We start from the raw sequence: 25,477 nt of genomic DNA on the forward strand, positions 1-25,477 counted from the left end.
TCCAACCTAGTTTATTGCATCAGGTGCTCCTGATGTGGTCTTCTCTCCATTGGGGAGACTGCACGTAAACTTAGGGAACGGCTCACCGAGCATCGCAGCTGATTCCGCAGGGACTGACCGGACCTCCCAGTGACCACCCATTTCAATTCCCTCAACCACTCCCTTTCCAACATGACCATCCTTGGCCTCCTCCATTGCCAAAACAAACCACACCTTCTATTGGAGAAACAACACCTTATCTTTCACCTGGCCACCCTACAATCTGGAGAACTCAACATTGAGTTCTCCAATTTCAAATAACCTCCCTCCCCATCCCCTGACTCTATTCCCAGCCCTTTCCCTTACTGCTGCTGGTCCCTGCTACCAACCAAATTCATTCATCCCATTGACTAACCACATTGTACCCTCTACCAGTCTTCACCTATCCTCACTTCACCAACCTGCCCCACCTCCCCCTTTATCTGCAGCTCCCCCCACACCCATACCTAGTCCTGAAGTAGAGTTACACCTGAAAATTCGACTTCTGCACCTCCTGATGTTGCCTGGCTTGTTGTTTCTTCCAGTCTCCTGCCTACCTACCTCAGAAATATGATTGGTGTGCATTGCTAAAGAACCCAACAAGAAACTTGATATTATGCTGTGCTCTCCAGAGTGCACAATAGTTTTCAAAGCCAAGGCTTTGTCTCTGGGTAGAATTCCCCTGAACACATGCTGCTGATTTCAATGGATGTCTCCCTCATTGCTTCTATGAGACAACATTGGCGATACAACTCGCTATGTGCTGCAGTAACTTGTTTTTAAAACTGCAACCATCTTCTTAAAACAGTTTCCTTGGTTTAAAGCAGCATCTTTTTTTCCATTCTTAGTCCGCAGTCCCAAAAAAGGTGATCTTTAAGCAAATTCAGTTGAAATACTGAATCTGCAGATTTCAGATGCAGTGCTGAGGTATTTCGATTTTGTCTGGCTGACCAATTTTCTTTTTGTTTTTTGAAATCACAGTAAAAATATGCAGAGGTTAAAAAAGTTCCTTGAAGATAATATGTATTACAAATTGATATGTTACTTTCTTATAAGAGAAGTAAACCTTTAACCAGGATTGAGTGTTACATAACTGATGCATGAACTATTCACATTGGATTGTTCTGATTTTATTGTGGAAGAATTCTGTTGTATCTGGTAATTTGCCTGACTTTTGTTGGTTAGCTGTAGTGTTGTCCCAAAATAACTGAAGTTCAGTGGTGTGTAATTGGTCATATGACACCATTTTATGAGTGAGTTGACTGATGCAGTGAAGAAATACACAAGGTTAAGTTGCTTTTTTTTGGTTTGATGCAAGAGAACTGTCATGATTACTATGTTGTGGAGGACTGTTAAACACTATCTTCAGTGAAAGGACATTCTTCCAGATGTAGGATACTGGGATGAATGGGAATGTAAATTCATAAGAAAATTTAGAATTATAAATTGCATTAAAAGACATGCAGATTTCTTAAAAGAAAAACCAATAACATTAGACAATGCTAAGGAACGGATTGATCTACCGTACACTACTAGAAAAGTCTGTTCCACAGGAATTGTGGAAATGACTCAATTTCAGCATTTCAGGTTTTGCTGATGAGTTGCATCTGTGTTCAGTTAATTTGTGCACTGGGGCAGACGAGTTTAAGATGTGATTTATATTTGTTTTTCTCATTTTGCTACCTTTTCACAGGTGAAAGTTTATGTAATGAAGTCAAAGGAGTCTATGATCTGCTTCTGTTGTTAGGTGTGTGAATCCCTTTTGTCATTAACCCACCTATTTATGGTTTAAAATATAACCCTGCTACTTTTTTTTAAAATCCAAACTACACTATCATAGATTACTTGTTTTATATTGATGTTACATGACTGAAATTATTGACCGAAATTGAGATTACTAGAACTGCCATTTTGTTAATTAGAAAATGTTTCCTTTTAGGTGATCGCAAGACAGAAGCTGATGAGTAATATAGAATTTTCAAGTAAATCCCAGCATTTAGATCCTTTCCCATTTTGAACACTAGAATTTGGCCAACATCATCATGTGCAGCACCATTGGACTTAATCCTCAGTTAACAAGTGAAATTTTGTTTAACAAAGATTAACTAAGTTTTGTTATATTTAAAAACAGATTATTTTTGGATTTTCTGAAAAGATGGACTTAAAAGTAAATATATTGCTTCTTAAGATATGTCCATGAATTATTTTCAGTTTGCGTGAGCGGCCTGGGAGAAACTTTCTACTCAGCTAGTTACCTCCTTTTGTGAAATGTTGTGAGCAAGCAAAAGCTAAAGTAGAAATTTGTACAGATTAAGTTCAGTTAAGAACTGAATGCAACTTTTTTTAGACTGTGTATTGCCAGTTATCATCTTGTAGTGTAGGCTTGTCACAGAAAGGAAAAAAACAGAATGATAGTGGACAATGGAATATATAGCTGAGTGAAAATGAGTGTTGTCAATTAATGTGTTTGAGGGTTTTTTTTTGGCGAAATTCTGTTTCTTAAATAGCTGGCAATATAGTAACCTTCCAGAATTAATTTCTGGACAGAATGAATGCTTCTGTTCATTTTATGCAGCTGGATATTAAAATGTGATGGAGTAATGAGGGAAGGACAATTCTCATCTTATTTGCTAAATAGGAGTTTGTCATAAGATTTTATTACCTGTAAATATTATGATCACCAATTAAAATTTAAATAATTTTAGATATATTCAAACATTTGCCTTCCTTGAAGTGCGTTACTAGTCAAGACCACGATGCAATGAATTATAACTCCTGTTCCAAGTGTTCCTAATTTTTCAAATCCCTGACTGCAATGAAAATCTCTAAAAGCTGTTTCAAAAGAGAGGTAATAAATTATCATATTCTAAAACAAAAATAGTTAGGAATTGCGTGTTCATTACATGTTTGCACAATAGTCCACGCTCACCATTCAGCTTGATAAATGCAGTTGAGCTACTGCATTATTTCTTTTTCAGTGCAAAAAGTACCAGTAAACCATATCCAGATATGTCAGCATGAAAGCAGTGATTGAGCTTTAATATGCTAAATTTTAAATATTAGATGTTTCAGAATGAGTTTAACAATGTATTTGTCCACCATGGTGTATCATTTGTCTTTAATGTATGAATAAAAAAGAATCCTACTCACTCGATGTTTGCAGCAGAAGATAAGTATTTTATACTGTTAATCTCCATGAAAAATAAGCCCAGTTTTAAACCGCTGTCAGAATGAGATTATTCTTTGGTATTGTTAGTTGCTTTCACAACCCAACTGAGACAAATGCACCTTTAAAAAGTCAGTATATGGCTGGCTGATCAATTGTGGTGTTGCTCAGATGGCACATTTAAAAATAGATCTAAATTGATTAAGTCCAGTTGCTAATCTGTCTGAAAGTGTTTGCTCTCAAATTGATTCCCTGCAAGGACTATGAGCTCTATCAGACCCAGCATTTCAATGTAGTTGACATTTCTGTTCCAATTTTTTAATGCTTGAGGTTATTCAACATACATTAATATCAAAACTGAGGTTTTTTGAATGTGTATTGCATTGCTTTTTATGTATGTTGTGGACTAATTAAATACTTGCAGCTGACCACATGATTAAACTTCAGTAAAATGTAGCCCATTTCAGTGGCATCTCTGTATTTACCCACTATAAGATGCACTACAGTTGCCCCAAAGGCTTCTTTAACTGAATCTCCCAAATCTGTGATCTTTACCACCTAGAAAGAGTATGGCAATGGGTGCACGGAGACACTACCATTTGTACTTTCCCTCCAAATTGCCCACTTGTTGGGGTGAAAATTTTGTCACTCCAATCCTCCCACCGCCATGGAAGCACCTTCACTATATGACTCCAGCAGCACAAAGTGACTTACTAAGATCTTTTTGAGGATAGTAAAGGATGGCCAATAACTGCCAATATTAGCAGCATTACCCACATCCTGTAAAACATTTTTAAAAGAAAGTTTCACTGATATGAACCAGTAAGTAATTGAGAAGGTTTGTGTGTTAATCTATATTTGTGTATCAAATGTTGAATAATACAAATTTCTTTTGGTAAGTATTCTTGTACATTAGTGAGGCCCCATGCTTTGGCTTTAAGCAGCCATTTAATTTTAATGGTTGTACGCAATGCTTCCCAGAATTCAGAAAACGGAACAGCCTAAGGGCGGCAAGACAGTCAGCTGGAGCAGGTAGGTGCTTTTTCAGCAGTGTTTGTCGGTTAGGAGGAGCAGGTGGGCTTTGCTCTTGGCTGTCCATGCTAACCATTCTTGATCTGCTTTTCCCCTCCCATCTAAATAAATGAACACGGAGTTTAAGCTGCAGTAACGTAAAACAGTAGTTAGGCCAAATCTAGAGTACCACATGCAGTTAGGAGAAAGTGAGGACTGCAGATGCTGGAGATCAGAGCTTAAAAATGTGTTGCTGGAAAAGCGCTGCAGGTCAGGCAGCATCAAAGGAGCAGGAGAATCGACGTTTCTGAAGAAGGGGTTATGCCCGAAATGTTGATTCTCCTACCACATGCAGTTGGCCATCTCATATGAAAAGGATGTAATTGAATTGGGGAGTTACATTGTTTTTTTTTCTCTGATCCCCCCACCCCTTCCAATGTCCAGAATCTCCATCTCCTAATTGACACTGATGACATTGTGATTCATCCACTAGAATTACGCTGTGTATAATTTTCAAATATCTTAATTCAAGCTTATGGATCAAAACTTTAATCAGCTTTATATTACTGTTTGCATGTTTACTCACTGCAAATCTACTTCCTTTAAATGTAATTTTATCATTCAATATTCTATTTTGTAGTAAAGGTTAGTCAACTCTTGTTGCATTTATTGCAGATTCTGCTGAAGGTTCTACTACTATGAAAGCATCAGACACTCAAGGGTTTGACAGCAATGGGAAACAGTATAAGAAGGCAAGTTTCTAGTTAGAAACTAATTGTTTTCTTAAATTATTTGCCTCATATAGAATGATGAGAGTTATATTATAACTGCTTTAAGGATAAGGGTAACTGATAAAAACAAAATAATCACTGTCATAATTTTCAACCCCATCAACATCCACATTCAAGATTCATCTCTGCCATTTCTGCCAATTCGGGCATGATGTCAGCACCAAATGCATCATATTCTTCCCATCAGCGTTTGGAATCTCTTCTGTGACACTTTTGTGCACTCTGTCCACATTACCTCATCCTCTTTCCATGTCATCTTTCCATGCAATTACTGGAGCTGTAGTATCTGCCTTGTAATCATCCCTCTCCTCACAGGCTAAGGCCCTGAACACGCATTTCAGTTGAAGCAACAATTTAGTTGTGCTTTTCATTTAGTATGTTGTGTTCACTGTTCAGAATTCAATCTCCTTTATACTAGGGAGACCAAATGCAGACTGGGTGACCACTTCGCAGGACACCTTCACTCAGTCCACAGGCACGACAATTACCTTTGGTTGCTTGCCCCTTTAAAGCATATTTCACTCCCTTGCCATCATGCTCACCATTCTGTCTTTTACCTGCTGAAATATACCAGTGAATCTCAATGCAAGTTGAGGGAAACGCACTTTGTCTTCCATTAGGCACTTGATGGCCTTCTGGATACAGTTCAACAACATCACACTATGAACTCTGCCCTCCAGTTAGATTTTTATCTTGTTCTGCCAAGTGCCAAACTCTAAATTGTTTTCATTGTTTTGTTTGCGTACAGAGACATCAATTATCCTGTCATTCACACTCAAGACTAATGCTTTATTAATTTGTTAATCCTTTTGCCTTTTGTTCCATGACTTATTTATTACTTAATCTATCCCAGCCCTCTCTTTTTGTTTGACCCATTCCTTTCTCTTTGAAGAGCATAAAACCCATCATGTTTCTACCTCTGTTCAGTTTTGAAGAAGAGTCATATCAAACTAGAAACGTTAACTATTTCATACTCCACAGATGCTGCCAGACCTGCTGATTTTCTCCCTCACTTTGTTTTAATTCTGGTTTTTAGCATCCACATGATTTTGCTTTCATGAAATCAGCAATTGTTGCAAATTGCTTGAAGTTGAGCTTGGGGCAATAAATATCAAGTTTGATATTCTAATTGAAAAGATGATTGAGTTGACATTTAACTTGAACTGCGTCATCCATTGTCAGTGAAACATTTCTGTTCTACAGATCTGAATTGATACAAGATCGCTTCAGTTCTTTAACACATTGTATAAAAAAATTGTGTTAACTGTATTCTGGATTTTGCTGTTTTATGGCTTCATAAATGGTCAACCTATAAAGGGAATTCTGTCATGCACTCTACTTAAACATTGCAAACCAAACTCAAAAGGAAATAAATGATTGAGAGATGCTACTAAATAACAAATTTTCATACAGACATTTTTTATATATATATATAAAATTTGACTTAAAGATAGGGAATAGAGGCTTTTTGTTTACCCCATTTGTTTACCATAATGTGCTAATTATGGAGAACAATGACAGTGGGATAACCCGAATAGCTGTCTGGGTTCATAACAGTGCTCACCAAAGTCGAAAAGATTACGAGGACCAAAGGACTCAGTTATGGAGGGTGGAAAATGGTTTTATGAGATCATCAAGGTTTAGTATTGATAGCAACAAGAGTTAAATGGAGATAAGGGTGAATAGGAATTAGAGAGCAGGCAATGAAGGATTGACCTGTATGTTTGAAATTCTTTGGTTATTGTAAGAGGAAAGGTTATTTTTTTCAGGATTCGTGAATTACCTGTGTGTTTATTTATATAAATATATCCTCGGAGAAATTGTAAAGCAATGCAATTGATTGTAAACTTTACTATTTTTTGTATTATGACCACATTTGAGGAAAACCAGAGATGACATATCTATACTTAGCACAGCTGACCAGGGCCCTTTGTCGCAGGTGTGAGAATTTAGCATCTTTGAAAAAGTTTTTTTGCTGTGAGATTAAAAAGCTCAAGTCAACTAAACCAGCTGTATTGTTGAGCAGCATTTGTGAAAGAGTCACATGGCCCCTTTTTAGACCATTGTACGTAAAACTAAACATATGGGTTAAACAGAATAATTTTGAAATCTCAGTATTACAGCATTTCAATAATTACTGTTTTGTTTCTCAGTATTAGAATTGCTGTCTATACATTATGTGAGGTTTCTACAGAAGTCATGGTGTTAGCCAAGATTTTAAGAGTTTTTACTTTAAAGATATTACTTAAATTATGTGTCTTGTAAGTATGTAGTCGTTTCAATTATGTCGTTCTTAGACAGTCTGCTCCTAATAACCAACATTACAAACTGGATTTGCTGAGCTTACTTACCTCTTACTAATGGGTACCAAATGCAGCAATCCTTTAATAATTAAGCACTACATACTGTCCCATTCCTTCCAAGTGTTCATTTTTCTTTTATGTTTTTTTTTGAATTGTTTTCCCTAATTCTCTCCTTCACCCATTGAAAACTCATGAAGGGTGTGCTTGGGGAGCTCATTCTAATCCAGCAGCAAATCCAGGAGCATGAAGAAGCAGCGCGCAGGGTCGCCGAACAGTTAAGCTCTGGCTCCTCTCAACAGAAACGAAAGGTGATAGATTGAACCATCATTTGAGATAACCAAGCTTGATTGCTTGGCATTGATTTTTGTACAAGGATATTGTGCATATTTGAATTGCTCATTGGTTTTGTGTATTAAAGTCAATGTTATATCAAATTTAATTGCGAAACGGCTATACATGAGTTACACCCTAAGAGACCTATCAATATACATTGGAAATGAGCTGTTATGAATATGCGCAAACAGTTTTGCTAACTATTTGGACATTTGTAGATTGTGTGCATGAAGTTTTGATCTAATTTCACAAATTATGTGCACTCAATTGCATTATTTTACATAAACTCTTAAAAATTTGTAGCTAACTTTTAAAAGAAAAGTTTTAAATTTGAAAAGTTCAACTCATCCAGCAAGGTTTGAAAGGCCCAGAAGTTGCAACTCCAGTCTTTGGCTGCAAAAATTAAAAGTTGAGGGTTTAGTTACTGTGTATGGAAGCATTGTTTTACATAGAAACTGTTTTTTTCATCTGGGACAGGAATTGGAGAATCTTTATCCGTCCTTTATACAGCTTTGCCAAAAGTAAATTTTGAATTTAGGGGTGGGTGTGTGTTAATGGTAATTGAGAGGATGGTGATGTGGAAAGCATATCCGCAAAGATCTTTTGTATTGAGAGGCCTGTGCTGTGGACTCTGATTCCATCAGCCATGAGACATTCATCAGTTACATTATTGTTATCTCTATTTCTACATATTTGTAGATGGTCTGAACAACAAAGTACTGAAATACTAGAAAAATAAAACTATCATAAATTGCAATTGGCTGTACCACTTCCATGAGGTCTATATTGTTTAGGGCAATCTTATTTGTATATTTTTGGAAGATAAAAGGTCAAGGAGGTGAAAAATCTTGTCAGCCTTTAGTTTTGCAGACTTGCATAAATACAGTTTAAGTAAAGTTCATGAAATGACATCTGTCTGTCTGAGGTTAATTTGTAATTAAATGAAAATAATTTCTGGTTCTGCATGTCATTGCATTGCATTGCTGGTACTCTGTACCAGACCTGATCAACAATAATATTGATGGATACAAAAGTACTAACAGAGTTTCTAACTCTGTTCAATGTATATTGAAGTAACAAATTACACAATGTAAAAGTGCACATACTGGGACAGCCATTGATAAAGCAGTTACTATTGATCCATCTTTGCCATATAACAAATGTTTGCACATGATTTATGAGTCATCCATGGGCTGATTACTTTTGCAAAAGGATTGCACTTCTGAAAATTTCAACCTCTATTTTAACTAGTTTTCTATTGTTATCATATTCTAACATCATGCTGTTTGATATGTTTTTACCATGTGTCTAATTTAAATTATACAGAGTCAAATGTTTCTAACATCTGTCTGACAAAATACAAAAATAGATTTATTTATGCATAAAACAAGGATAGGCTTTGAACATGCCACTTTGGGGTAAATCTGTCATAGTGAAGTAAACCAAAACTATTTTGACATCACTGGAAATTAAAATTGGTCAGTTTCCATACTGGGCAATGACAATTTTATGCTCAGATTATATATTTGTTTCTGTTCAATGAATTGCTGACTAAGAATTACATATTCATTAAGATTTTGCAATATTGAAGTAATGTGCCATTATGAGGAAACATAACAGATTCACAGTATGTAACTCACAGTGGCGGAAGTCCAGAAAGGAACTTGGGTCTAAACAAAAATTAGCCCATGCTAATTTACTGTGCTATCACCCACAAAGAAATTGTAATTGTAGTGCCATATTTTACCATATTTTACAAAACAAATAACTGAGATTTAGATATGTGGTGTTTGTGATAAAATGCAAGTATAATTCTGAAGTCTCAAGTTGAATTTTGGTAGGCTTGTGATGTTGTATAGTTGATCTTGCTGGTAGAATGTTAAGTGAAAGAAAAACATTGACCCTGGAAAGAAAATGACATGCAATGAGCAGCTTGAAGAGATTTTGTTTCCAATAGTTTTCATTTCTTTCAGGTTTCGGACAAGGACAAAGCTGAACAGTTGCAAGAAGAACTTCTCCGCACACAGGTAATGAATGTGAATATTTAATTGTCAACATGATTGACATTTACTTTCAAGTCTTGGATATAGTATGGGGAAACTTAGCATGCATACTTTGTCTGCTGTAATGCACACAATGCCCCTCCAACTTAAATCCTTTTGTAACGCTGTTGTGCCATTGTCCCACTTGTACCTTAGGATAATAGTTTTTGGTACATTTGCGATAGTCAGTTACTAGTGTAAGACCATCTAAAACTGGCCATCAGGTTGTTTCTCGTGGTGGTGAGCTCTTCCCTAGTTCTTTTGAGGTCGATTCGATTATAATCTAGACTGAACAAGTGCACGTCAATAATGCCACAAGATTGGATATTTCCTTGTGGAAGGAATCATGTGGAGCAGATTTTTTTCATTCAGAAATGGTCATTCTAGATTTTTTTAAAAATTGATAGAGTTAAATTAGATACAGAAATAGAAATGATTAAGAGATAATAGAGAGATTGCAAAGAGCAATTTTAAAAATTAGGTTTAGAATTTTAGATTTTAGTAGGCCTCTAAGGGTTCTGAAATTTCATTGTTCCCTTTCTGGATTCCAAAGTTAGGTTGTATGTCAAGAACATAATTCACTTGTTTTAAGTGTCCTTACTAGTGAGTCCCTAACCTAAATGGCTGTGACAAGATTAATTTGTCTTCATGGTAATTTCATTACACGCATAGGAGAGACAAATTAGTGATATACTACTATATGTTTTAATAATGGTGGGTATCATGATTTTGCTATTATTTTGTTTGAAGATACCTGTGCTGTTATTCTTATGCGAGTCTGCTTCTAGGTGGTGCCCAAGAGTGGAAAAAGTGAAAGATATCTGGGTCATCTTCTCAAACATATTTTTGAATTTATGACCTTGGGATTGTGTCCTGTTAATTTTGTAATTGTTTTTAGTCATCTGTGGGACTTGAGCATCGTTGGCTGGGCAGCATTGATAGCCTGTCCCGATTTGCCCTTGAGAAGGTGGTGGTTAGCTGCCTTCATGAATCACTGCAGTCCCCTGGCTGTGGATTGATCCACAATGCTGGTGTCCAATGCTAGCTGTAAAAGCTTTGTGTTAGGAAATTATAACTGACTGAAAACGGGGAGGTAACCAGAATAAAATTAGGTCTTAATGGCTACCATCTCAACTCCAACACAAAAGACGCCACACAAAACTTCCAACCCTTTTTAACGTTGACTCATTACAAGAACCTCTTCATTGTTGACAGTGAGGTAGTTCATTCTTTCTCTAATATAAATTTTAGTTGCGATGAATACGTCCATAGTTTATATTTGAATATTAACTGGTAAATTAACATGTACATGAAGCATGCAATGTAAACGGCTGTTGAAGACAAATCTGCCTCTGAATATCAATTGAAATGGTTCGGTAGAAATTGCTGACTAGTCACAGGCATAGTCACATTCACCTTTCGAACCATATCCATAGTTAGTAGAGAATTCCTAACACAACTTAGTTTAACAAACAGCTGCTACGATTCAGTGTCAAATCTTGTGGTCTTTCTCTGTCACCAAAGCTTGCAATACTGTGACAATTTGCTGGGATAAACAGATCCTCCTGTAGCTTCTTAGATTTTATTCAAAATTGAGAACAGAACTTTGATTTCATCAATGTGATTTCTGATCATGTAGACTGACACCATTAGACATTTCCTGATTGGTTCCATTCTCCCTCAGAAGCAGGTGAACGCTGCTTGCCTTTTGTCATGATGCACCTTGCTGGAGCTTCTCACTGGTGGTTGAATATGTTTTCATCTGGTGGGCTGGTGTAATTAATCTATTTAATTAAAATGACCACATGCAATAACTTCCATGCTGTTTAAAAACTGATTGTTTCAGCTATACTGCATCATTTTAGCAAACAAATAAGCAATAGCCAAGGCTACAAACGATATGGTGATCAAAAGATGCTCAACATTTCACCTTACCATGTAATTACTAAGCATGCAGAATGGCTAACTTGCAAGTGCATATACTGTATGAATGATTATCAAAATTTGAATTTAAGGCTGATATACACAAAGGTGCTTAATCGATTTTTTTTTCCTTCCTTTTTTATAGTTGAAATATCAACGAATTCTTGAACGTCTAGAGAAAGAAAACAAAGAACTGCGAAAACAGGCTCTCCAGAAAGATGACAAAGGCATTCACCTAAGGAAGATGAAGGTGAAGATGAGTTTTCAGTTTGGAAATAGAAATACTCTGAAGATATAAACCATTTTCCCACTATTCCAAAACTTGTGCTGACCTGTATTCGGTTTCTTAACAGTACATGATTAAAATGTCTGCATTACTAATCTACTGCTTTAGTAATAACAATATTAAGTTATAACAAAAGCAGACTTGTATTTATATAGCTCCTTTCATTGCTTGGGGTGCCCAAGAACACTTTGCAGATAGCTAATTAATTCTGAGTTATAATTACTATCGTAAATGAAGTAGCCAACTTACGTGCCGTAAGCGCTGCCAAACAGTAATGAAAGAGCCTGCGCAGGATCTACATAGCACACAGAAACAAAATAGCAAGTACCAGAAGTATTCAGCAAGTGTGACAGTATCTAGGGAGAGCAAAATAGCTCTGATGAAAGATCAACAACCTGAATAATAGAATGATGGGGTTAGGGCTTTACTTGTCAGAGTTTAGAGAATGGGGGATGATCTTCTTGAAACATACAGTATTCTGACAGGGTGGATGTTAAGAAGATATTTCCACCAGTAGAGGACCCTTGAACTAGGGAACATAGTTACAGAAAAGGGTACACTCATTTAAAACTGAGAAACAAAGGAATTTCTTTTGAAGAAAGTGAATATCTACCCCACCACGGTAAACAGTTTTTAAATTTGGAAATTACAAGAACAAATTGCACGACACAATTTGGCTCAACCTCAGATTTGATGTTTTCTTGAACTGTCACAATTTCTTTCCCAGTACAATTCCATCAGTCACTTGTCTTGAAATTTACCCAAAAATCCTATCAAAGATTGACTCTAACTTAAACTGCAGAAGCAGGAGTGCCTGAGGCAGAGTCCGATGCTGCCTGACCTGCTGTGCTTTTCCAGCACTACTCTATTCTTGACTCTGACTTAAAATGGGCTACCACAGTTCAAACACCTCCACCATTTGACTGGAATTTAAAATCTCCCCTGAACAAACTGCTGTGGTTTGATTGAACCTTAAAGTTTGTTGTAACTGATGTTGACTGCTATCCGGGTTTCAAGGTGACCAGTCTTCATCCATCTTCTCCTATTCAATAATAACTACACTCTGTTGTTGAACTCCTTTTGGGATGATTCATAGCACAACTGTCTTAAATATATCTACTTTTGTCATCTTGCTGAATCATTGAGTGTTTCAGTCCATTATGACAGAATTATGTTTCCATACATACAGTACAATACACTGCATCTCTCTTAGTGAGGGATACCTGGATTCAGGATTGGTGGGTGTGTGAATGACCATTTTGTACAGTTGTTTATCATAATCTCTTTTTTTCTTGATTATTTATTTGTGGGATGTGGACATTGATGGCTGGCCAGCATTTATTGCCCGTCCCTAGTTTCTCCTTCAAAAAGAGGTGGTGAGTTGCCTTCATGAACTTTTACAGTCTACCTCCTGTGGGATGGTTCAAAATGTTGTTAGGGAGGCAATTCCAGGATTTTGACTCCGCGATAGTGAAGGGACAACGATGTATTTCCCAGTCATGTTGGTGAGTGGCTTGGAGGAGAACTTGAAGTTGGTGATATTTCCATATACCTGCTGCCCTGCTCCTTCTAGGTAGAAGTGGTCATGGATTTGAATGGTGCTGTCTGCAGATCTTGGGCGAATTTCAGTTTTTCTTCCACTGTTTTTAATTACATTAAGCAAAAGCAGTTACCTTCCACAGCTGTTTGTGATAATGTTATTTCCAGTCTTTTTTGTGGAGGCAATGTTCAACTGACTAACACTTTGAAAAGGTTATAGTTAACTTCCTTTATACCCAGGTAATTAATATCTGTATGTTGTCTTGAGGTTTGGTTGTTCATGTTTTACAGTTCAAGGTCATATCCATATTTTTGTACATTTAGATCTAATAGGTTTGTAGTTCCGTAGAGGTTATGTACTTGAGCCTACAGATCTGATTGTTCTTGTACATGTTAGGAATTGTACCATTTGAATTTATGTTGCCACTCCTCATCAACATGTACGGTTTTCCATATGTCTTTATTAAATTGCATTTACTACATATCTGTCCATTCCACCAATCTGTCTGTGTCCTCTGAAGCCTGTCATTATCCTTCTCATGTCTTGTGTCATTGTATTAATTTTGATTATGGGCCCTGTGCATGGAAGTAATTCATCTCTGTGAAGCAAAGCAGTAGTCCTCATACTGACCCCTGAGAACACCATTTAACCTTCCTCCGGTTGCAAGATAGCTGGGTGGCATTGCTGTCAGCCAAATTCGTATCTTTGCTGCCACTTATTCTTTTAGTAGATGAACTTTAGCTTTGTTGGCAGGCCTCGTGTTGTGCTTTATCATTTTGAACAAAACCTAATTTGCCTATAACAGATCTGTGCTGGCTTTCCTTCATTAATCCACCCTTAGTCAGTTGTCTAGTTAGGTTGACTTCTGATGAAAACTTTAACAAGGTAAGGCCATTCAGCCCCTGCAAGCCCCTCAGCCATTCAATATGATCACGGCTTGGGAAATAAGGCAGGGCAGGTGACTGAGGTGTCAGTGGAGGAGCACTTTGGGGTCAGCGACCATAATTCTATTAGTTTTAAAATAGTGATGGTAAAGGATAGACGAGATCTAAAAAGTTGAAGTTCTAAATTGGAGGAAGGCCAATTTTGATGGTATTAGGCGATAACTTTCAAAAGCTGACTGGGGGCAGATGTTCGCGGGTAAAGGGACAGCTGGAAAATGGGAAGCCTTCAGAAATGAGATGACGAGAGTCCAGAGACAGCTTATTCCTGTTAGGGTGAAAGGAAAAGCTGATAGGTATAGGAATGCTGAGTGTTAGAGAAATTGAAGGTTTGATTAAGAAAAAGAAGAAAGCATATGTTAGGTATACACATGAGAGATTGAGTGAATCCTTAGAGTATAAAGGCAGTAGGAGTAAACTTAAGAGGGAAATCAGGATGGCAAAAAGGGGACATGAGATAACTTTGGCAAATAGGGTTAAGGAGAATCCAAAGGATTTTTACGAATACATTAAGGACAAAAGGGTAACTAGGGAGAGAATAGGATCCCTCAAAGATCAGCAAGGTGGCTTTGTGTGGAGCTGCAGGAGATGGGGGAGATACTAAACAAGTATTTTGCACCAGTGTTTACTGTGACGAAGGACATGGAAGATATAGAATATGGAGAAATAGATGTTGACATTTTGAAAAATGTCCATACTACAAAGGCAGTGGTTCTGGATGTCTTGAAACCTGTAAAAGTGGATAAATCGCCAGCACCTGATCAAGTGTACCCTAGAACTCTATGGGAAGCTCGGGAAGTGATTGCTTGGCCCCTTGCTAAAATATTTGTGTTACTGATAGTCACAGGTGAGGTTCTGGAAGACTGGAGGTTGGCTAACGTGGTGCCATTATTTAAGAAAGGTGGTAAGGAAAAACCGTGGAACGATAAACTGATGAGCCTGACATCGTTAGTGGAGGGACGGCATTTACATCTACTTGGAAAGGCAAGGATTGATTTGGGAAAGTCAGCATAGCTTTGTGCATGGGAAATCATGCCTCATGAACTCGATTGAGTGTTTTGAAGAAGTAACAAAGAAGATTAATGAGGGCAGAGCATTAGACGTGTTCTACATGGACTTCAGTAAGATGTTCAACAAGGTTACACATGGGAGACTAGTTAGCAAGGATAGCATGTGTGCATAGTTTAAGTTCAAAGCAGACGAGGAGTGAAGCTAAAAGGAAGGATAACTTAGGACACATTGCGAGAGATGTTGGAAATCATGAGGATAAGAAAATTAGCATTAAGGCGCTTTACCTGAATGCTCATAGTACTCGTAACAAAGTAGATGAATTAACGGCACAAATCGTCATGAATGATTATGATGTGGTAGGCATCACAGAGACGTGGTTTCAGGGGATTCAGTGCTGGCAGTTAAACACTCAAGGATTTACAACTTATTGAAAAGACAGGGAGGTAGGCAGAGGGGGTGAGGTTGCCTTGTTAATTAAGAATGAGATTAAATGATATAGGATCAGATGATGTGGAGTCTGTGTGGGTGAAGTTGAGGAACCACAAAGGCAAAAAGGAACAGCTTGCGATGGAGCCCACGAGAGAGCAGCCTATTCTGGACTTAGTGCTATGTAATGAACCAGACTTTATAAAAGATCTTAAAGTAAGAGAACACTTAGGAGGCAGCGATCATAATATGATAGGGTTCAGTCTGCAGTTTGAAAGAGAGAAGGCAAAATCGGATGTAATGGCGTTATAGTTAAATAAAGGTAATTACAGGGACATGAGAGAGGAACTGATGAAAATCAATTGGAAGCAGAGCCTAGTGGGGAAGACAGTAGAGCAACAATGGCAGGAGTTTCTGGGTATAATTGTGGACACAGTACAGAGGTTCATCCCAAAGAAAAGAAGGATTATCCGTGTGGGGGGGAACACGATTAGACAGCCATGGCTGACACAGGAAGTCAGCAAATGTATCACAGAAAAAGAGAGAGCTTATAAAGTGGCCAAGCGCACTGGGAAATCAGAAGATTGGGAAGACTGCAATAACAAACATAGGATAACGAAGAGAGAAATAAGGAAGGAGAGGATCAAAATGCAGGTAAGCTAGCCAGAAATATCAGAAATGATAGTAAAAGTTTCTTTCAATACATAAGAAACAAACAAGAGGCAAAAATAGAAATTAGGCTGCTCCAAATTGATGCAGGAAGGATGGGAGATAAGGAAATAGCTGAATAACTTAACAAATACTTTGTGTCAGTCTTCACTGTGGAAGACATGAGTAATATCCCAACAATTAAGGAGAGTCAGGGGGCAGAGTTGAGTATGGTAGCCATTACAAAAGAGAAAGTGCTAGAAAAGCTAAAAGGTCCAAAAATTGATAAATCTCCCGGCCCTGATGGGTTACATCCTAGAGTTCTGACAGAGGTGGCTGAAGAAATAGTAGAGGCATTGGTTGTGATCTTTGAAAAATCACTGGAGTCAGGAAAAGACCTAGATAATTGGAAAATCGCCGTTGTAACCCCCTTGTTCAAGAATGGATCAAGACAAAAGATGGAAAATTATAGGATGATTAGCCTAACCTCAGTTTTAGGTAAAATTCTAGAATTGATCATTAAGGATGGAGGTTTCTAAATTCTTGGAAGTGCAGGGTCGGATTAGAACAAGTCAGCATGGCTTTAGTAAGGGGAGGACGTGCCTGACAAACCTGTTAGAATTCTTTGAAGAGGTAACATGTAGGTTAGACCAGCAAAACCCAGTGGATGTCATCCATCTAGACTTCCAAAAGGCTTTTGATAAGGTTCCTTCAGGGAGGCTGCTGAGTAAGGTGAGAGCCCATGGTGTTTGAGGTGAGCTACTGGCATGGATTGAGGATTGGCTGTCTGACAGAAGGCAGAGATTTGGGATAAAGATTCTTTTTTGGATTGGCAGCTGGTGACAAGTGGTGTCCTACAGCGTTCAGTGTTGAGGCCATAGCTGTGCACTTCATATGTTAACAATCTGGATGAAGGGATTGGGGGCATTCTGGTGAAGTTCGCCGATGATACGAAGTTAGGTGGACAGGCAGGTAGTACTGAGGAGGCGGGGAGACTGCAGAAAGATTTAGACGTTTAGGAGAGTGGTCCATGAAATGGCTGATGAAATTCAATGCGAGCAAATGCAAGGTCTTGCACTTTGTAAAAGGGAATACAAGCATGGACTATTTTCTAAACGGTGAAAAAATTCATAAAGCCAAAATACAAAGGGATCTGGGAGTACTAGCCCAGGATTCTCTTAAACGTTGACTTGAAGGTTGAGTCTGTGATTAAGAAAGCAAATGTAATGTCATTTATCTCAAGAGGGTTGGAATATAAAAGCAGCGACGTGCTTATGAGACTTTATAAAACTCTTGTTAGGCCCCATTTAGAATACTGTGTCCAAAGGACATACTGGTACTGGAGCGTGTCCAGCAGAAATTCACACAATGGTGCCTGGGATGGTAGGCCTAACATAAGATGAACGGCTGAGGATCCTAGGATTGTATTCATTAGAGTTTAGAAGGTTGAGGGGAGATCTAATAGAAACTTACAAGATAATGCATGGCTTAGAAAGGGTGGATGCTGGGAATTTGTTTCCGTTAGGCGGGGAGTCAAGGAGCTCTGGGCACAGCCTTTGAATTCAAGGGGGTCAATTTAGAAATGAAATGAGGAGACATTTCTTCAGCCAGAGAGCGATGGGACTGTGGAATTCATTGTCACAGAGTGCAGTAGAGGCAGGGATGTTAAATGTCTTCAAGGCAGAGATTGATAAACTCTTTATCTTGCAAGAAATTAAGGGAGAGTACGGGTTTATGGAGTTGAAATGCCCATCAACCATGATTGGCTGGTAGAGTGGACTCAATGGCCTTACTTCCATTCCTATGTCTTATGGTCTTATCTCATGAAATACAGAGAGAACTAACAATTTGGATGCAGAACTGGCTCAAAGTAGAAGACAGAGGGTGGTGGGGAGGGTTGCTTTTCAGACTGGAGGCCTGTGACCAGTGGTGTGCCACAAGGATCACTGCTGGGTCCACTGCTTTTTGTCTTTGAGATAAATGATTTGAATGTGAACATAAGAGGTATAGTTAGCAAGTTTGCAGATGACTCCAAAATTGGTGGTGTAGTGGACAGTGATGAAGGTTACATCAGATAACAACGGGATCTTGATCAGATGGCCAATGGGCTGAGGAGTGGCAGATGGAAATGAGCTGCTGCATTTTGGAAAAGCAAATTAGAGCAGAACTTAGACACTTAATGGTAAGGTCCTAGGGAGTGTTGCTGAACAAAGAGACCTTGGAGTGCAAGTTCATAGTTCCTTGAAAGTAAAGTTGCAGGTTGATAGGATAGTGAAGAAGGCGTTTGGTATGCTTTCTTTTACTGGTTAGAGCATTGAGTACAGGAGTTGGGAGGTCATGTTGCAGCTGTACAGGACATGGGTTAGGCCACTTTTGGAATATTGCATGGAATTCTGGTCTCCTTCATATTGGAAGGATGTTATGTAAGGTGAAGGGTACGGAAAAGATTTACAAGGATGTTTCCAGGGTTGGAGGATTTGAGCTATAGGGAGAGGCTGAATAGGCTAGGGCTGTTTTCCCTGGAGTGTCAGAGGCTGAGGGGCGACCTTATAGAGGTTTATAAAATCATGAGGGGCATGGATAAGATACATAGATAAGGTATTTTCCCTGGAGTGGGGGAGTCCAGAACGAGAGGGCATAGTTTTAGGGTGAGAGGGGAAAGATATAAAAGGGACCTAAGGGGCAACATTTTCACGCAGAGGGTAGTGTGTGTATGGAATGAGCTGCCAGAGGAAGTGGTGGAGACTAGTATGATTACAACATTTAAAAGGTATCTGCTATATGAATAGGAAGAGTTTAAAGGGGTATCGACCAAATGCTGACAAATGGGACTAGATTAGGTTCGAATATCTGGTCAGCATGGACAACTTGGACTGAAGGGATAGTTTCTGTGCTGTACATCTCTGTGACACCATGACTCTGTGGTTGATTATCCAACTCAATACCTATTCCCATAGCCATTGATCCATTTATCCCAAAGAACTGTAACTCATTCTTGAAAATATTCAATTTTTTGGCTTCTGTCACTTTTTCTGGCAGAGAATTCCACAGGCTTATTATGGCCTGGTTGAAATTTCTCCTCTACTGAGTCTTAAATAGCCTACCTCATTTCCTTAGACTGTTTCTTACCTGCCATTCAGAAAAAGACCCATTTATTCCTACTCTTTGTTTGCTGTCTGCCAACCAGTTCTCTATCCATGTCAGTGGCCTACCTCCAATTTCATTTCTTTTTTCTTCCTACTGGTTATTTGAACATATTGTTTAAATGTTATGTGATATGTTTTGGAAATATTGACTTGAAAAGCTATTTAACTGACTGCCTCAATCGGTTCTGTAATGATTTCTAAGGCATCATACTAGATAATTTTACAGGTTACATTGAAGAACTCTTCTTTTCCAGAAGTCTCTGATTGACTTGTATTCCGAAGTATTGGACATTCTGTCAGACTATGATTCCAACTATAACACCCAGGACCATCTCCCAAGGGTGAGCAAAAATTATCATTGTCTGTAATTGTTTAAGGAGTATCTTAAGACAAATGAAAGTTAAAAGGACAGTGCCTCTGACATGAGAAACTTAAGTTGATTTATGGATGATTTTTATGTCTGCTTTGCTTTTATTTGACACAGATTGTTTTCTTCTAGGTAGTTGTAGTTGGAGACCAAAGTGCTGGAAAGACCAGTGTTCTGGAAATGATTGCTCAAGCTAGGATATTTCCTCGAGGATCTGGTGAAATGATGACTCGTGCACCCGTTAAGGTCAGGAGATTAAACTTGTTAATGAAAATCTGTAGAATATGGGAGTAAGCATAAAAATGTGTGTTCTGAGCCAATGTTGCAACTGCATTGTCATTTTTAAAATTTATCCAGTTCTCAACTGATATGTCAAGATTTGATTTTGAACCATCTCAAATAGCCAAAAGTGAGTCATTTAATAAAAAGTAAGTTGCTTCTCCTTATTTGCTGATGCATAGTGCAATGGCATGTACAGGTACACAATCCGTTATCCAAAAAGCTCCGAAACCCAAAGTTTTTTTGTGAAGTTTTTTTCTCCATAACAAGGCTGTTTGGTGTGCAAACAGTTAACCCAACTCCACACCCACTCGACCCACATCACTCAGATGTGACATGGGGGCGTGGCCCAGCACTGGCAGGTGTCAATTCTGTCTCAGCGCTCATAGTCCACACAGGTGCGTCTGCTGTTCGGTAAGATATTTTTAATTTCACCGTTAAACTGACACTTATTCCGAAATCTGAAAAATTCCGAATTCCAAAAACCTGCTGGTGCTGAGGGTTTTGGATAAAGGATTGTGTACCTGTACTAAGTTTAATTGTCTTTGATATTGGCTTCAGTGTTCCTTTAAAATTTAGTTATTATGCACAACCATTTTTTTAAGGTATCACTGCATAGACGACAAAAATGCAAGCGACCATGCATGCATGAGTTCAGTAGACACAATGGTCAAAGCTATGAAGTAAAGGTGCAACATGGTCTTGTTGAATAAACTATGGTTATTTGCAATGTGGATTTTTTTTTAAAGTTACACTATATTTAAATTGAGATTAAGGGCTTTTGCCTGAAACGTCAATTTTCCTGCTCCTTGGATGCTGCCTGACTTGCTGTGCTTTTCCAGCACCACTCTAATCTTGACTCTGATCTCCAGCATCTGCAGTCTCACTTTCACCTACATTTAAGTTGAATCAGCTTCAAATTTTTGGTCAGTGTTACATATTTTATGACTTGTGTTTTTATGGTAATTAAATGCAAGAGATAGTGCTAAGAAAAGGGGCATTATATGAGAAGATAGAAATGAGCACTCAATTTGGTATATTTAGTTGCCTGATAAGGTAACTCAGCTAATTACTATGGATTAATCTCAGAAATCAAATGGTTGGAAGTTGACTGATGCTAATCTTAGTCCACATAGCAGTAATAGTTTTATAGTTGGCTCGTTAGTTAAGAATGAGGAAGATCATCAGTGCTTCCATTCCTGGTCACTATCCAACAATCTCTGCTAAATTGTGAATATTGGTAGAAGTCCTTTCATAATTACTCCCCACTGAGGATCTTTCAGGAAGAATTAACAGGTGATTGGGAGACCTGTAGCTGCTTGCTTCTTCCTTCTGTATGCACCACCAAGCAGACCACACCTTCTGTACGAAGGAAGTGAAGAAAATTATTCGGTCTGTAATTTGCTTTAATAACAGCTTTCACTTAGTGTTGTTAAATATAAGTCAGAATTACATTACTGACCTGGAAGTTGCTCTGTTATGACTGTGCTGCTGAAGGGCATCATACCTTCATTGAATTAATTTGGAAGGTAGTGTGTTAAGAGGCTGGTTGTGAATTGTTTGTCTTAATTACAGTATTCCCCCGTCAAGCAACTCACTTCAAAGTACTGCTTTGTACATTAATTAACTTTCTAGTGAAGTGCCTACTTTTTTACGAGGAAGAGCTCAGGAATATTGGAAAGCTTAAGATCAAACTAATTTCCACTTTTTGTTCTTGAATAAATATGTCTGCATAGTACTTTGTATTATTACAGGGTCCTAAGTATTCAAATTCAGAACCCTTTTTAGAAACTTGAATGAAGTAATTGTATAGCCCCTTGATAATTTTACCCTTTTATATTACTGAACCTTTGTTTTTTTTTTAAATTTTGAGATAACCACATACAGAAATTATATAAACCGAATAAATATAACTAAATGATGCCAAATTTCAGAGTGAAAAGATTTTATTTGTCACATGCAGCATTCTGCAGTTGAATAAATAGCCCGGCAAATATGGCAACCTAATTATTTTTCAGGACACTTACTTCAAAGTAAAAATTGTTAAGTGAATGTTGCAGCATTTGTTATATTTCTTTACATTTGTGTACTCTAATTTTTATTTCTTTACATTTGTGTACTCTAATTTTTATTTCTGCATAAATGATCCCAATTCATTACATAGTTTCTGCAAATTTTGATTTTTTTTCAGGTAACATTGAGTGAAGGACCTCATCATGTGGCAGTGTTTAAAGACAGCTCACGAGAATTTGACCTGACCAAAGATGAGGATGTAAGTTCTTGCAGAATTTCTTTATTTTACTTAATTAAGATAATTTAGATTCTAAACGGGTTGTGTAATCACTTAACTTTCAGAGCTGGTGTTACTGAAAAAAGTTTTAAAAGCCAATCAAAATGCAAAATAGTGTAGATCATAGAAATACTTAAAAGGCCAGACAGCAGATTTAAAAAGTGAAACAAATTAACATTCCAGATGTGTCTAAACTTAACCTTTGACTATTCAATCATTGTTGGTGCAGCTCTAACAATTACTGCTCACCTCATCCTTGGATCTACATTTTAGAAGTTATTGAAGGATTCCTCCTTGGCCCATCCACCATCTTCCTTAGGAAGAGCAACACTCTTTTGTTACTGTACTGCAGTGTTAACACACTTTCTATACGAAAGATCTACATTAACATTCTTGGGCAGTACTGAGGGAGTGCTGAACAGTCAGAGGAATTTTTTCAGATTAGGTTTGAAACTGTGGTCCCATCACCACCTTAGTGGGTGAACAGCAGAGAGTTAACCCTGGTGTTTTGCTGAATATTTACTCCTCCTATAGCATCATCAAAAAAATACTACCTGATCATATCACATTGCTTTTGGGAAGTGTGTGGAAATTGACTGCTGCATTTCCTTCATTGCAAAATTGCTACATGTCAAAAATACGTCATTGGATGTAAGGTCCTTTGAGATGTTCTTAGCTGGTGAAAGGTGCTGCACTTAGGTGTCACTTGACAGTGTAGGTTTGGGCATGAAATGGGTTTTCACATGTCTCTTTTCCCTCTTCATTCACTTGCCTCTTTGTTGCAAGTTTCTCTGTCTTAATATCCATTTTTAATTTCATACACTTAAATATAGGTGAGATATAAACTACCAATATTTGCACGTGCACAATTTTTTTTCCATTTTTGGACTGACTCCACACTCCCCCCTCATCCCTGTAAATGTCTCAGACTACACCTGTTGCTTGACCCTGAACTGAGTTTCTCACTCTGTTTCATATCCTTTTTGCTTTTACATTCAGAACATTATCAGTGGCAGGAAGAGGTGGGTATTGCCATCTCATAGACCGTGACACCTTCCAGCTTAATTTCCCTAAAGTTCTCCCAGCTGGTGATTCACATTACATAATGTTCAGATTGACAGAGCTTTCACTACTTAAATAACAATGTGTCAACCCTATCCTTAATAAACAAGATTGCCACAAGTTCCTCAACATTTACAATTTATTTAATTGTATTTATTTATTGTCACTGACCTAAAATCTCATTTTCACTGGAACTTTCTTCCAACCTTACAACGCTTTCCCTGAAATTCTGATTTCTCTTACTCTGACCTCTTGGTCATTTTTCACCTTTCACCCAACTGTTATCAACTGTGCCAGTTTTCTTGGCTGCATTCTGTGATATTCTCTTAAAATGCTTTGTTGCTTCACTTCTAACCCCACCTCCCATGTATTCTTTAGCTTCTGTATCATTCACTCATTCTTCCTGGTGCCAGTGGATATTTTTGTATGTTTAAAAAAAAATGACATAATTGCAAGTTATTGTTGTTTGTGCTGTTGTTACGACTGCCTCAACTACCACTTTTTGCACAGTACAAAATTGTTCATAGAAATCTCAGCTGCTGAAATCTGCCAGGGATCAACTGCTACTTAAGGGTATAATCTATCACATATTTGTGTCAGATATGTGTCTTGCCAGTTTCAGCCATGGGTGAATTTCTGAAGCAAATCCTGACATCTGAATTATAATTTGCTTATAGAGTTGTCTAGCTGGCATTTCATAATCTTAATTTTCTGAATGTAGGTGATTAGTTATGGTTTGACTCTCACCACAATTCTAGTTTGGATGTTGAGTTGTACTTACATTTCTGTTTATGCAGCTAGCAGCATTGCGCAATGAAATTGAAATAAGAATGAGAAATAGTTTAAAGGAAGGGCAAACTGTCAGTCCTGAGGTAAGAATGATTCTTTCTCATTATTTGCGTTAATAAAAAGTGTTCTGTTCAATACACAATTAAAATAAAATTTATTTTGTCTGCATGTTGAATGAAATATCACAGCAATGATTAAAGCTAGCCTAAAACCTCAGGCTTATGTTTTCAGAAATTGCTGTGGATTTGTATAGTATATCTTAAAATAATAAACTGTCAATTTGGTACTAAAGTTATTGCTTGCATTCACCTTTCGATAATTCATAGACCATCTCATTAAGTGTGAAGGGTCCCGGTCTGCAACGAATGGTACTAGTTGATCTTCCTGGCGTTATTAGTGTAAGTATCAGAAAACATTCTTTATTCTGTGAAGGAAATCTGATGCATCTCCTTGTTTCATGTTTTAAAATCGTCAGATTAACAGTACCTCTTTATTGTGAGCTAATTAAATCTCTGTGTTATAAAAATAATCATTATGAATACTTGTAATGACATTGGAAGCTAAATAAAGAAACAAGTATTTGCAACTTAAGGTTTGACAAGATTTTGCACTAATATGTTCCCATGTGATAATTTGCTGATTTGATAGCATGTGTACTTCCCATAGTGATTCAAATGCAGTACAACCTCGATCATCCGAACATCAATTATTCGAATTTCAGATTATCTCAAGGTCTCGTAAAAATGGCATGAGGCAACTCAGCATTCAGTTATCAGCTAAATGGCATTATTGCGTGCATTGCTGAACAACCGAGAAATGTTCAATAACCGGCACTCATACATTACCGCTTGTTTACGATAGATCACTTATCAGTTAAATGGCATTATGACGTGCAATCCTGGATAACCAAGAAATGTTTGGATAACTGCCACTCATAAATTACTGCTTGTTTACAATCAGATCGGTTGTTTGAACGATCAATTATCTGTACAAAATATTCCCTGCCTGTCTCGTTCGAATAATTAAAGTTCTACAGTATACAGTATACTACAGTAAAAATGGCTAATGCCGTTTTAACGGGATCTTGAGATTTTGTTCGGACAGT

At 37.7% G+C, this 25,477-nt stretch overlaps 1 protein-coding gene across 5 annotated transcripts in view; it reads left to right on the top strand.

Moving 5' to 3' along the window:
• opa1 (OPA1 mitochondrial dynamin like GTPase) overlaps positions 1-25,477 on the top strand; it is a 171,013-nt gene that overhangs the window by 29,795 nt on the left and 115,741 nt on the right. For 3 of the 5 annotated variants that reach the window (XM_043702258.1, XM_043702259.1, XM_043702257.1), the window contains exons 5-14: positions 1,712-1,765; positions 4,871-4,947; positions 7,487-7,597; positions 9,596-9,649; positions 11,733-11,837; positions 19,840-19,926; positions 20,085-20,198; positions 22,423-22,503; positions 24,381-24,455; positions 24,699-24,770. In XM_043702258.1, the coding sequence (XP_043558193.1) occupies positions 1,712-1,765; positions 4,871-4,947; positions 7,487-7,597; positions 9,596-9,649; positions 11,733-11,837; positions 19,840-19,926; positions 20,085-20,198; positions 22,423-22,503; positions 24,381-24,455; positions 24,699-24,770 (830 nt within the window). The remainder of the gene's footprint in view (positions 1-1,711; positions 1,766-4,870; positions 4,948-7,486; positions 7,598-9,595; positions 9,650-11,732; positions 11,838-19,839; positions 19,927-20,084; positions 20,199-22,422; positions 22,504-24,380; positions 24,456-24,698; positions 24,771-25,477) is intronic. The other 2 variants (XM_043702261.1, XM_043702260.1) reach the window with 2 other exon arrangements.

Source organism: Chiloscyllium plagiosum, chromosome 13 (genome assembly GCF_004010195.1).
Source record: "Chiloscyllium plagiosum isolate BGI_BamShark_2017 chromosome 13, ASM401019v2, whole genome shotgun sequence".
NCBI classification, from domain to species: domain Eukaryota; kingdom Metazoa; phylum Chordata; class Chondrichthyes; order Orectolobiformes; family Hemiscylliidae; genus Chiloscyllium; species Chiloscyllium plagiosum.